This window comes from Rhinolophus sinicus, linkage group LG13 (assembly GCF_036562045.2).
Source record: "Rhinolophus sinicus isolate RSC01 linkage group LG13, ASM3656204v1, whole genome shotgun sequence".
Classification (NCBI taxonomy): Eukaryota; Metazoa; Chordata; class Mammalia; order Chiroptera; family Rhinolophidae; genus Rhinolophus; species Rhinolophus sinicus.
The window spans coordinates 28,901,594-28,915,360 of record NC_133762.1 but is presented as its reverse complement, the minus strand read 5'-3'; the positions used below and the strand labels follow the sequence as shown (position 1 = coordinate 28,915,360).

The window sequence follows — 13,767 nt, the reverse complement described above, 5'->3', positions numbered from 1 at the left end:
ACATCTTTATGGTGAGGTATGTGAGATAATAGGCTTTCTTGCAAAAACATTTTCCTTTATTTTAGTCAGAGTTATACATACAGATAGACTGCAGAGTCACATAGTTTTACAAAGGTTGTTGTGCAAAACAGCAGTTGCTTACCACCACCACTCTCACCTCCAGAGGAAAAGAAACCACATTCAGTTTATCATGTTGGCACTTACCTCCCTGTCTCTAAGTAGTATTTGTGTAACGTCACATCTTGACTTTTCCGTTTTAGATATAATCTATTGACCTTCCACAATTGCAAATGAGATTTTCATCTACCTCTTCCCTCTCAACACTTCTAGCCGATAGGCTCACCCTTCCATCCTCCTCCCTCCCATCAACATTATGCAATAAATTTGATTAGATCTGTACTATTCTTTACTTTATTATGACTACGTAAACACTTGTCACAGCTGAACTGTGTAGTAAACGATACTGTTTTTCTTTTCTGGCACAACTTTTTTATTTTCTCTGAAGTGAAAAATGGTTGAGTTTTACCTTTGCTTGGTTTTCTATATAGCTATCACCTATTCAACCACAAATTCTCCTCCAGTTGCCAAAATTTCTTCTGCCTGTATTCATATGCATCTATTAATTTCACTTTCCAGAAGATGTATTTCCGAGACCCCTCTGACCTGCTTCAATCTGGGCTGGTGGCCAGCCCTGTATTTCTGGTACTCAGCTGTCACTTTGGGATTTTGTCACCAACATCACAGAGGGAGGGGGCTGTCACTTCTTTTCTCCCCTATATTCTGTTTTCTGAATCCCATGCATTTTTTTTCTTTATTTCACCATAATAGGCTTGCATGCAGTTAATAGTCAGTAAATGAGAACCTTTATTATAATCGTGAGAGAGCAGTGGACTAATTTGGGGATGTGGGAGAAATTTTTGAGCCTGTTAAGTGGTGCTGTTTTTCTACCTGACTGTTCGACTCACTGCTGAAAAGAGTCTTATTAGTTTATCTCAGAAAAATTGGCTCCAATGTGATTTGCTTCACATCAGTTTCACTTCCAATCACAATGCCAAGGGGTAGTGTGTTCACTCTCCTCAATGTCCTTTCCCCTTCTTTATCTCAAATCCTTCTCGGGAACTTAGTGAGTTGTTATTATCCCCACTTCACAGCTGGGAAGACTTAGGCCCAAAGAGATTTTCATTGCTGTTCCCACTTCACCTGTTACTCAACAAGGATTCTTTGAGAAACCCCTTTGTGACCCGCAGAGTGCCTGGAACTACAGGTATTATATCAAAACAAGCCAGGAGAAAGTGAGTGAATGTGTCAGCTGATGCTTATGGAAGGGAGGGACTCTGGGGAGTGTGGGAAAGTCAAGGCTCATTGAAGGGCCACATCTCACTGATTGTTCCAGGTTTCTAAGAAGCTCCCTTATGTCCCTCCGTTCTGCCCTTTAATCTCCCTTTTTCCCTCCCCCTCTCACCCCAAAGGCAGGTGGTTCAGGGTTCTCTAAAGTGTTTGTGAATGGCTCCTGGCCATTCTGGTGACACATCCCCCTCCAAGTTCTATATTTTCCTTCCTAGGGCCCAGGTTCTTGCCTAGAGCAGAAAAGAGCCACCAACACTCTACATGGCAAGGTCACTGTCTTTGCCTGAGTTTCCTGCTTATGAAATAGCAGCTGGGAGGACCAAGACCATTCTGGTTGGGCCACACCCACAGGGAGAGGTATAAGAGCAAAGGCAGGCCCTGGCCACCTCTGCCCTACCTGCTCTCACTATGAAGCCCAGCAGCCTGGTCACCTTTGTGGTGCTCCTCGCCCTCGGAATCCTGACGTTGAGGTCTGTGGAAGGGGCTAGCAAAGGTGAGTCAGACTCAGGCCATCCAGGTTCTCGGCATGGCCTCTTTTAGCCCAGGTGCTGACCTGGAAGCCATATTTCCAGTGGTCCAGCCCATGGCCCCTAATTTCAAGCATCTCTCTGAAGACTTCAACCAAGAGAGTTTCTGAGCTCCCAGAAACCCACCTTTCACCAAATGGACCTGTTGACCCCAGTACTTGTCTTACTGTTTCTTTCTCTACGGCGCCTTCTCTACTATTTGGTCGTTTTCTCTATCGCATTCTTTTCATCTCCATCTGTGTAATTTTTCAACTTGTTCTCTTTTCCTCTTACTAGCTCTTTTTTTGATGGTCACTTTCTCTTTCTCTATTTACTTATCAGCTGATCTGCTCTCTTTCTTTCAATCTCTGATGAGTTGTCTCTCCTGCTATCACTGCCCCTCTCTGCGTCCCTCCCAGCCAGGGTGTATCTCTCCCTCTACCTGGGCCAGGAACCCCTAACCATGAGCTCTATGCAGCTGAGTCCTGGAACTGGCTGACACTGGCTTGCAATAGCTGACTGGTACATTTTCAAGACTTTTGTGGGCTAGTTGACATCACATTGGTAGCTTGAAATCAATTGTGAGGGGAGTATTTACACCATGGAAATTGGCGAACGCTACAAAATCTCCCTCTTAAAACATTTACCAGCACACCACCATCTGTATCTTCTTCCCTGGGCCATTGACAGGCTCTTGGTTGAGTGCTTGGCTGAGCTTGCCACTGCCCTACACCTGCCTTAAAACTGGAATCCTAACTGCTCCTTCCATTCTTTTGGGGTCAGCCACCTGGGTTAGGTTTTCTCTCCCCTCCTGAGAAGCTGGTTCCTTGTCCAGGATTGTGGTCATGATTCAGAATCAACTCTTTCTCCTTCCTTTGTTCTTACCCTTCAGAAAAACCTAAATATGGAGCCTGCCCCTTCATACAACCGGCGATGTGCCTTATCTATGAAGTCCCTCAGTGCGAAAGTGACTGGCAGTGTCCAGAGAAGAAAAAATGTTGTCCTGACATTTGTGGCATCAAATGCTTGGATCCTGTAGAACCATCAAAGCCAGGTGAGGAAGTAGAGTCCTGGAAAGGGGGACCAGGGAAATTTGAATGTGAGGACACGCATCTTGGAGAAGTTGAGGGGGCTTCTCTGAACTAGGCTGGATAATGGGGCAGAATCAGGCCTCGTCCATTCCCAGCTCAGCATTCTCAGGTTTTCAGTTGGTCAGTAGGTAAGCCAGTAGCCATTGGCCAGTCCGTGAGTCAACTCATTGACTGCAGTCAGTCAGTCAATGAGTCAATCTGTCCGTCAGACATTTACAACACTGTTGGGAGCCTCCTCAGTGGGAAGGAGTCTTCTTCAAGACATGCACTTGACTCTGTTTGGGTACTGAGGTAGGGCAAGACCTGATTTCCATGCATGGGATAGAGGTGGGGATGGGAGCTTGGATGGTGTCTAGGGGATCAAGCCTCTGAGTAGTGCCTTTCTTCTCACCAGTTGAGGTCAATCCTCAGAATTGTCCAGTAGTCACTGGCCGGTGTAAGATGCTCAACCCCAAAGACGACTGCCTGGATGACAGCCACTGCCTGAAGGGTTTCAAGTGCTGCAAGGGGATGTGTGGGAATTCATGTGTCAAGCCAGTGTGAGGTAAGGAGAAGATCTGGCAAGTTCACATTCCCCCGTCCTAATACAGCCTCAAACTCCTTGTGGCCTTCCATGTAAAGGGGGATGCTTAGCGTCTCCCTGAAGCCCGCACCACCAAGCAGATCCTCTGCCCTTCAACAATATTCAGCCCCTATTCTCTAAACAAGAAGTCTCCAGGGTCACTTGTGACTGGTAGTGCTGGGTCGTGGGAAGGAAGGATTCTTGGAATGAACCAGGAGGAAGGAGCCATGTCACAAGGCTGCACGAGTTCTATCTTTTAATATCATCTCTTCCTCTGACTAACTGTATAACTATGACCAACTGACTGTATCTTCCACAACTTTAGTTTCCTCATCTGTAAAATGGACACAATTATATTCGGTTGGTGCAAAAGTAATTGCAGTTTTTGCAATTAAAAAGCGCAATTACTTTTGCACCAACCTAATATCCACTGAGATACTAACTGTAAAAGTACTTTTTAAGATTGCAGTCCTATGTGCATTGAGTATTGCTGTGGTTGTGGCCTCATTTGGTTGGGTTATCTGGACCCACAGGAAACCCTAGTATGATGCATAGATTTGGAGGCCCAATGCCCTGATTTTACCAGAGGGAAGACTAAAGCAGAGAGTCAGTGAAAAGCCTGAATTTGTTCTGGATTCCTAGATGAAAGTCCAGTACTGTTTCAACTATTCCAGCACCATGCTCTCTTGTACTCTCTTTATCCCAAGGGACTTAGGGCGTGGTCAGAAGGGGAAAGATGTAAGGGGCACTTGTATTGTTCCTGTGCTGAGGCTCTGCTTTATTTTCTTTCCACAAATTTATTTTTATCAGTTCAAAACATTATGGTTTCCTGGTATCTGCGGTCTGGGGATTCCTGCCCCACCCCCACCCCTGAAGCCTAGAGAAAATGAGAGTACCTTGATGAAGATGTAGCTTTGTAACCAATACTTCCTTGCGGTCTATGTTTTGACCTGTTTTATCTATGTATGCCCAGCATCCAACATGAGGCGTGGCACACAAAAGGAAATGTCTGTTGATTAATGAACAAATAAATGTACAAAGTTTTCTCTACATTTCTGTCTTCCTTGACTCATTGAGTTTGGTCTACGGTGTGATGGGTGAGATGAAGAACGAAACATCTGCATGCACAGGGTTTCTCCCACAACCTGTGAAGTAGAAAGAAGAGAGAGTTTGGAGTCAAGCAGATATGGGTTTAAATCCTGTATCTGTAGATTACTGGCTCTATAATGTTGGGCAAGTGATCTTGTCCCACTGAGCTTCCGTGTTGTCAACTATAAGATGGGAATGATAGCAGCAATGCCAATTCCGTTGTGATGAGAACTAGAGGTGATAACACGGGAAATGAATAGCCCAGGGATGGTCATACAGTAGGTACACAATAAGTGCTAGACTTATGTCGGGTAAAAAGGCTTTTTTAAGCGAGGCACAAAAAAATTAAGAAAATGGCCAAAAATTTGACTACATCAACATAGAAAATTATAAACACAAAAGAGTTAAAAGATAAATCATAGCTTTGAAGTAAATATTTGGGATAATTAAACCAGACAAAGAAACAGAATGAAAAACATGTGAAGGATTTCTACAAATCAGGAAGAAAATCAAGCTCTTAGAAAAAAAGGAAAATGAATAGCTAAGCAATCAAACGAGGTATTATTACAATAGATGGTTAACATCACATAGAAAAGCTTCAACTTCACTAGTTCTCAGGAATAGCCAATGAAAACAACCAGAAACACCATTTTCCATCCATCAGAATGGTAGGAATTAAAAGTCTATAATATATGGCCGGCCTGGTGGCTCAGGTGGTTGGAGCTCCGTGCTCCTAATGCCAAAGGCTGCCGGTTCGATTCCCACATGGGCCAGTGGGCTCTCAACCACAAGGTTGCCAGTTCGACTCATCGACTCATCGACTCCTCGACCCCCACAAGGGATGGTGGGCTCCACCCCCTGCAACTAAGATTGAACACGACACCTTGAGCTGAGCTGCCGCTGAGCTCCCAGATGGCTCAGTTGGTTGGAGCACGTCCTCTCAACCATAAGGTTGCCTGTTCGATTCCCACAAGGGATGGTGGACAGCAACTGAACCTGGAGTTGAACTGCGCCCTCCATAACTAAGATTGAAAGGACAACAACTTGTCTTAGAAAAAGTCCCAGAAGTACACACTGTTCCCCAATAAAGTCCTATTCCCCTTCCCCAATAAAATCTTTAAAAAAAAAAAAGTCTATAATATAAACTCTCAGAGACTCTAAAAGTGTTCTGATGGGCATATAATTGGGACAGCCACTTAGAAGAATGATTCTTTATGCCTAATAAAACTGAAAATGCACATAAGCTATCATTTAGGAATTTTCCTTCCAGAAATATAGGCAACACTAAACATTTGCCAATGAGAGCCTAATACACATATTAGGATTTTATTACAAGATTGTTCCAAAGAATCAGAAACCGAAACCAACCTAAATGGCACTCATTTGTGAAACGGTTAAATTTTCATACCTTGATATGCTGTAGAAAAATTAAAATAAATTTGCATGAGTCCACATGGAGACATATCACAAAAACAGCTTGTTGGGGAAATCATATCACTGATATAAAGATTAGTATGCAGTAGTTGTATATATTTAAGAATCACACAAAATGGCAAGTTGTTTATGAGTATACACCAAAGGATACACACCAAATGTGAGATGATGTCTTCCTGTAGAGAAAAAGGATTGAAAATGGGACTGGTTGAGCTGGCCCGGTGGCTCAGGCAGTTGGAGCTAAGAAAGCATAAATCTGGAATGTAGAGAAAAAGAATAAACAGGGTTTGAAGCAGAGAAGAGAGACTCTACAGCAAGAGAGAGAGAGACCTAAAGATAACTAACCCTAGTGTCCACCATTATTCACAGTCTTCGCTTTTTCCTGGGCACACAGCTAGATTGAATTTTCCATCTTCGTTTCCAGTTGAGTATAGCTATACGACTGAGTTCTGGTCAATGAAGTGAGTGGGACTGATGTGTTCCAATTCTGGACCAAGGACTTGGAAGGCGGTGTAGCTGGAAGGAGCCTGGGATCCTGAGTTTCTTTATGGATCACGGCCTCTCCTCCCCACTTGCCTGGGACTATGACATGAGCAAGAAATAAATTCTTGTTGTGTTAAGCCACCACTATTTGGAATTTGTTTATGACATGAATAATACAGTCCTGATCTCTGTTTGGAGTCCAGTTTCAGTCCACTGTATGGCTTCATTTCATTTCCTGTCCTTGAGTTCTATGTGATGCCTCATTTCATCACGGATCCCACATGGAAGTGTTTGTCTCTAGTCCATGTTTGGGTGGGGACGGAGGTGGGAAATGAAAGGAGAAGAACCAGAAACCTCACTACAAGAATACCACATATGAATAGATTGTTTTCACTCTCCAGGTCCACTAATGTTAAGCAATTTTCTCTTGCATATGCTTTCAGTGTTTGGTGGAGGAGGGTGAATTCAATCTTCAGTGTCTGTTGATTCTGTGTGATGGATCGGTGATGGCTGAGAAGAGGGGAAGGAGAAACCCATCTTTTTTGGCAGGAGTAAGAGTGCTTTTTGTCTTCCACTCTAGCTCAAGCTTACTTTCAGCTTATCTAAAATCAAATATTTGAAACACAAGGTTAATTTTTCCCTGAAAGACTCCCAAGTTTTATATGAAGAAGTATGCTTTTATTCCATGGGTCCCTTGATTCTGAACTTACTATGCTAAGAGAGCGTCTGCCCCTCCAATACTCTGAATACATTTTAAACCTGTCTTACGGCCACTGCCGTGTGCTGTGCTCAAATCACTTCTTTCTAGTCTGACTCTTTTCAAAGAGGTTCTCCTTTCAGAGAAGTTAGCTTGAGGGGGTATCTCTGTCTTCCAACCAAAACAAACCTTGACTCAAGGTACAGGAAACATGGATATTGAGAAATCACCTGGCCACGTTTGAATAACCGAGGTTGATTCCTAATTCTGCTGCTGACTCAGTCTGTGACGTTGGACAAGTTCTTTGACTCCTCATTTGTATAATGAATGGATGATCCAGCTGCCCTTTAAAGTCCCACTTTGTTCTGCTTTTATACAAACTAATGAGTCACAGAAGCACTTTGAGGGAAAGCCCCGGTAGGATGAGCCACCCCGTCCAGTTCTATGAACTCCCTGTAATTCTAGGTTCTCCTCAGCCTTTTGTCCCCACCCCAGCCCATCTTCTGTAGTTGTGTGGTCAGCTTCCAGGGCACCTGCTTACCTGGCTATTGTGACTTATGGCTGTCCCAATTAGCTGCAACTAGAATGTCAAAGGTAGTCTGTCCTGTAACACCCTCTTAATGTACAGATGGGGAACTGAGGCCCCAAGAGAAGAGTTGCCCAAGATCATTCAGTAAGTCAGTGGTGGAGCTGAGTACCCTTTATCTCCAAGCCCCACACTCTTTCGCTTTCTTTTCAAGCTTATTTTGTTCAGATTATAGAGTGGGTGCCGTGATGTGCTGTCCAGATCCCCCTTTAGGGCTGAGGTACTCATGCCTTCAGGTGCCAGGAGCGTTGGCTACTGACACTCATAGCTCAGTCCCTCCCTGGGCTGCTTCATCCAAGGTTACACCTCGTTCCCAGGCCAATCTGTATCCACTGACTAGTTGATGTAGGGATTCAAAGGCCTAGCTCCCTTGTTCAGTTAGGGACACTGAAGGTCCCTCCTCACTCCCGCGTTCCCCCTGAAGTTGGCTGAGACTTTATTGCAACTGCATCACAACTCACTTCTCCCTCTTTCCAGCCATGCTTCTTTTGCCTTTCACATGTGTTGCTCCTCAGACTACTCCCCAGAAAACCTCTGCACATAAGCATCTGCCTCTGAGACTGTTTCCCAGGGAACCTCACCTAAGGATGATTAGAATAAGTCATCATTACCCAAAAATTCATTAAAACTGAAAACTACTCTGTGAAAGGCAAGGTCAAGAGAATAAGACAAGCCACAGAGTGGGAGAAACTATTTGCAAAAGACACATCTGATAAAGGACTGTTGTCCAAAGTTTACAATCACAACTCAACAGAAAGAAAACAAACCACCCGGGTTAAAAAAAAAAAAGGTCCAAAGACTTTAACAGAGACCTCAGCAAAGAAGATGTACCGCATGTGAAAAGATGCTCCCCATCACATGTCATCAGGGAAATGCAAATAAAAAGATCAGTGAGATACCACTACACACCTATGAGAGTGGCCAAAATCCTGCAGCAAAGGCTAAACAAGATGTGGAGCAACAGGAACCCTCATTATTTCCTGGTGGGAATACAAATGGGTACAACCACTTGGGAAGATAATATGGCAGTTTCTTACAAAGCTAAACATGCTCCTACTCTACAATTCAGCAGTCACACTCCTGTGTATTTACCCAATGGAGTTGAAAACTTACAGCCACACAAAAAACTGCACACAGATAGGTATAGCAGCTTTATTCATAATTACCAAAACTTGGAAGGAACCAAGATGTCCTTCAGCGTAAATGATGGTACATCCAGACAATGGAATATTCACCACTCTGGTGGGGGGTGTTGCTAGTGGGGTCAACTATTCCTGTGTGGGGGTGAGGGATACATGAGAAATCTCTGTATTTTCCTCTTAATTTTGCTGTGAACCTAACTCTGCTCTTTAAAAAAAAAAAAAGAGTCTTAAAAAAAGAATTGGGGAATCCAGTGTTATTTCTGGACTCTAAATATTTTTTAATTCATTGGTAAGAGCTTAATTTTTTTTGAGTGATCATTGTCAAAAATTAGATAAGTAGCAATGAACAGAAAAAACCCTGCCATTGCCTTTTCAGCATGTGTTCTATGTATAACCCAGGCGTTTATCTCCTTCCAGGGCTCAAGCTCCTTCCCCTGCAAGGTGACACGGGGGCTGCCCCTGGCAACGCATTTCCCTGAGTCTGGGGAATAACCCTTGTTGGAGGAGAGAGAAGGGTGCAGCAGGGTGGTCTAGTGAGGTCTTTGGCATTCCAAGGTTCCCAGAATAATCCAGAGTGGGCATTGACATAACAGAATTCGTCCTTTTGAATGCTGCATCTGCTGTGACTTGCAGACAATCATCTTTATTTTTCCGAATGTCCAGTGAGCATCAGTTGGATCGGGTGATAGTCAGGCAGACTTATTCCTATGACACACAGGCCCTGCAGGATAAACAGTTGTCAGCTAATGCATAGCCTAAATCTGCTCAGAGAAAGAGAAACATTTTCTTAAACTGTCCATAATTTGCAAAGCTCCCCACAAAGGACCTAGTGTTGATGCTATTTCACAAAGTATGCCTTTTGTTCCTTTCAAATTGTGACTCTTGCAATCTATGGGGAATAAGAAACAGTTTATACAGAAAACAAGGCAAGGCTTTAATAGGACTAGCTTCCAGGAAAGTCATTTTCCTCCTCCCCCCTCCCTGTCTGGAGGAAGGTGTGGTTTGCTCTTTCTCGTTCAAGGCGTTTTTCCCTTCACTGTGACTATGCTGTACATATAATTTCATATCCTCTTTTCTGGTTTATGTTGTAACACAATCTCCCAATGTTATACAAACTTCATAAATATCTAGGTCTTTATGAGAGCAGGGGCCGTGTTTGTCGGCTCTGTCAACCTTCTATAGGGCATGCACTTGGCATGGAGAGGTTGCCCAGGAAACATTGTTTAGCTGAACTCAGCTAATGGCCATATTGTTGCTCACTTCAGGGTTATGTCACCATTTCTATAACTCCACTGGACAAACCAGGTGCTCCCAGTTCTTGGTTCCTATTGTAAAGTCAGTGTATACGTAAATCCTTCCATGTGAATCATTTTTGCTTTATTTCAGGTTCTCCTGCTCAGATAGATGCTCAGATGAAGTGAAATGGACTGGGTCAAAGAGTTTGCATATTTTTAAGGCTTTCAACACAAATCAACCTCACTCTCTGCTTTACCCGAGGCCTTTACTAAAAATCAAATGAGGCAGAGAATATAAATAATCGTGTTAAGAACTTACAGGGTGCCTGGCTATACAGTCAGCCCTCAGGAAATGCTTCCCCCTTTGAACAAGAGACACATCTCCTTCACGTACAGAGACACACACAAATGTGCCTATAAACACCCAGATTTGGAATGCAGACACGCCTGTCTGCTTAGTCCCGACCCTTTCACCTCCATAGAGTGCACGCTGTCCTGGCTCCCTCACACAGGGGTGCCAAGCTTGTTAAACTTTGACGTGCACAAGAAGCATAGACTGCAGATTCTGACTCAGTAGGTCTTGGATGGGGTCAGAGAGGCCATATTTCTCAAGCTCTTGGCTCTGCCAATGCTGCTTGTCTGTGGCCCACACCCTGAGTAACAGGCAGGTAGGCCACAAAGACACAACAAGCACATAGAAACACATGCCGGCATCAGTAAAACCCACACACGCATTCTCATTTTCTCAGAAATGCACTGGGAAATAGCAGTCAGCCCTCCAACGGCAAGGATCCATGCTCCACGGGAAACCTGTAAGCACCTGCCCCAAACTGCAGAAAGGCCATGCTCTGCGAGTTTTCTTGAAACATCCACTGCTTCTTGCCAGGAGACAAGGGGAAAGATAAAACAATGGCCAGTGTTTTGGGCAGTGCAAGGGTGGGGTGGGACGGAGAAGGGCAGGATAATCTGGGCAGTCTTTCCCTGAAATAAGTGCTGCTCCCTGAAATGGGGCTTGGATTCCTCCTCTTTGGAACCTGGCAGCCTTCACGTTCCCACTACCAAGCCTGAAATAGCAGCAACCTCCCTCCTCCGCCCAGCTCCTGTGTGGCCTGAGGGTCAGAAAAGCAGACAGCGTCAGGGAGAAGAGCGCTTTGGAGGGGCCGCTCTGGCTCTGCTCCCACTCTTCATGTCCTGCGAAAATGTGGGCAAGGCCCTTCCTTTTTCTGAGCCCAGTCTCTCTGTCTTTGCACTTGGGGTGGAACACAACATCATTTCCAATGTCTTCTTAACGTCCTCTCTGCCATCTGCAACTCAGACATCTCGCTGGCACTTCTGCATTTTGCTCAATTTATATCCCAGATGTCATGTCATCCAGTCACTGTGATGTACAGATAGGGAAACTGGGTCCCTTAAAGGAGAAAGCGCTGGTCCCCATATTTTGGGACTTCTGCCTCTCCTGTCAGTAGACCTTGCAGCCGCCAGCCAGGAATTCCCCTAAAGTGAATTTATCTAATAAAGGAGCCAGCTACAACCTGTGTTTAAGACACTCAGGCTAGTCCCCCATGAGAGAGTATTTGCAGCCACTCGAGAGAATGTTTGCTTTTTCTTTGGGTGTGCATGTGTGCCCACTTTGGAGATTGTCCTCGAGATTTTTTTGACCAGTTTTTCTCTTTGTCAGATGTAAGTTCATATTTCCAATATAAATATTTGTATTTCCAATGTACAGACATTGATATGTAATTTGCCTCTATGTTCATTTGCATATCTTTTAATCTATCAGATATAACACAGGAAGAAAAGCATCTAAAACATAAATATGCAGTTTAATAAATTATGATAAAGCAAATCCCATGTCAGATTGAGATTTTAAAAATGTTTTCAGTGACTTAGAAGCCCCTGTGTGCCTTTTCCCAGCCATAAGCCCTTCCCTCAACCAAAGGGAACCAGTAAGCTGATTTTTGTGATAAGCACTTCCTTGCTTTTAGTTATAGTTTGATTACATAAGCGTCATCCCCCAAAGCTATACTTTCATTCTGCTGCTTTTGAACTTCATATAAATGTTAACAGTCTGTATGCTTTGAATCACCATCATAGTCTGAAGTTGTGTGTAGCTGTTTATTTACCTTTACATGCAATCTGTGAATATACCATACTTTTTCTTTTGTTCCGATTCTGATGGACAACTGGGCTGTTTCCAGACTTTGGCTATTTTGAATGATGCTGTTATGATCATTTCTGCTCATTCTCTTGTATACACGTCAATACCTTTATACTTGGGGTTTGCTATACCATAGATGATGTGTTTTCTCAACTTTATTACATCATGACCGACAGTTTTCCAAAGAATTGTCCCAGTTGACTTTCCCACCGGCAGTGGATGACAGTTCCAATTGCTCCTCAGCCTGTGAAAAACAATGCAGTGCTGTCAAACGTTTCCATGTTTGCCAATTTGGTGGATATGCAGTCGTGTCTCATTTTGGGTTCTAATTTGCATTTCTCTGCTTAGTAATGAGGTTGTGTACCTCTAAGGTGACTATTGGGCATTTGCATTTCTTTTTTTGTGAGGAGCCTGTTCATATATTTGGTGCATTTTTCTACCAGGTTAACTATTCTTTACTTATCTAGTTATAGTTCTTTTTTTATATACAGAGGGTGCCAAAAACAAATGTATACATATCTCAAGAAAGGAAAAAACTGTATTAAAATTGTAGTACTCGATATATACCGATAACAAAAGATGAATACAAGTTATGTGTATACATTTTTTTTGGCACCCCAGTATATTCAGGATGTGAGCCCTGTGGTGGTGACATGCATGGCAAATAGCTTCTCCCACCGATGGTTGGCCTTTTCATGTTCTTAACAGTACCTTTTTTTAAACAGAAATTTTAAATTTAGTGTAGTCAAATTTACCACTCCTTGTCTTCATAGTATTTTTGTGTTCTCTTTAAATAATGTTTCTCTACACTAAAGTCATGAAAACATTGTCCTACATTATAGTCTAAAATCTTTATGGTTTTGCCTTTTATATTAAGTCTACAACCCAGCTGGAATTGGCTTTGCATATAATGAGAGATAGTGATCAAATTTCTTTTATTTCTTCTTTTTTAAACTATGGAATTTGTCCCAGGGCCATTTATCGAAAAGACTCCCTTTTCCCTGCTGGTTTGCAAAACAACCTGTGTCATAAATCAAATTCCCATATATGTAGGGGACTGTTTGGGGGCTCTTTATTCTATGCTATTTGTGCTAGTTTTCCATTTATTACCTGTCAGCTGCAAATCCATCCTTCATCGCTGGCCTGTAATGTGGGAACATTCTCCCTTGCCAGACAGCGCAATGTTAATGTTTTGTCAATAGTGAAAAAGAAAAAGGATCTTCTCATGCTGGTTTTGGTGTGCTTTCTTTTTTCTTGCTGCAGCACTGGTGTATGATACTGCCAGCGGTGCTCACCCAGCAGGCGGGTTTGTTGGAACCCCCCACACCCACCCCCTCCACCCACCCAGGCAGCTCCAAGAAGAGTTCCAAGGACCACCAGCAGGCTTCCTAAGTGTAAGTCCTGCATGCTCCCCAACTGCGTCCTGGTGACTTCCTG

General features: G+C 43.5%; 1 protein-coding gene across 1 annotated transcript; it reads left to right on the top strand.

The window, feature by feature from the left end:
• Positions 1 to 1,752: 1,752 nt before the first annotated feature.
• LOC109457029 (antileukoproteinase) lies at positions 1,753 to 4,505 on the top strand. Its single transcript, XM_019749628.2, has 3 exons — positions 1,753 to 1,840; positions 2,746 to 2,907; positions 3,339 to 4,505. Exons 1-3 carry the CDS (start codon positions 1,756 to 1,758, stop codon positions 3,485 to 3,487), a joined length of 396 nt encoding a protein of 131 aa, XP_019605187.2. The 5' UTR covers positions 1,753 to 1,755; the 3' UTR covers positions 3,488 to 4,505.
• Positions 4,506 to 13,767: the final 9,262 nt, after the last annotated feature.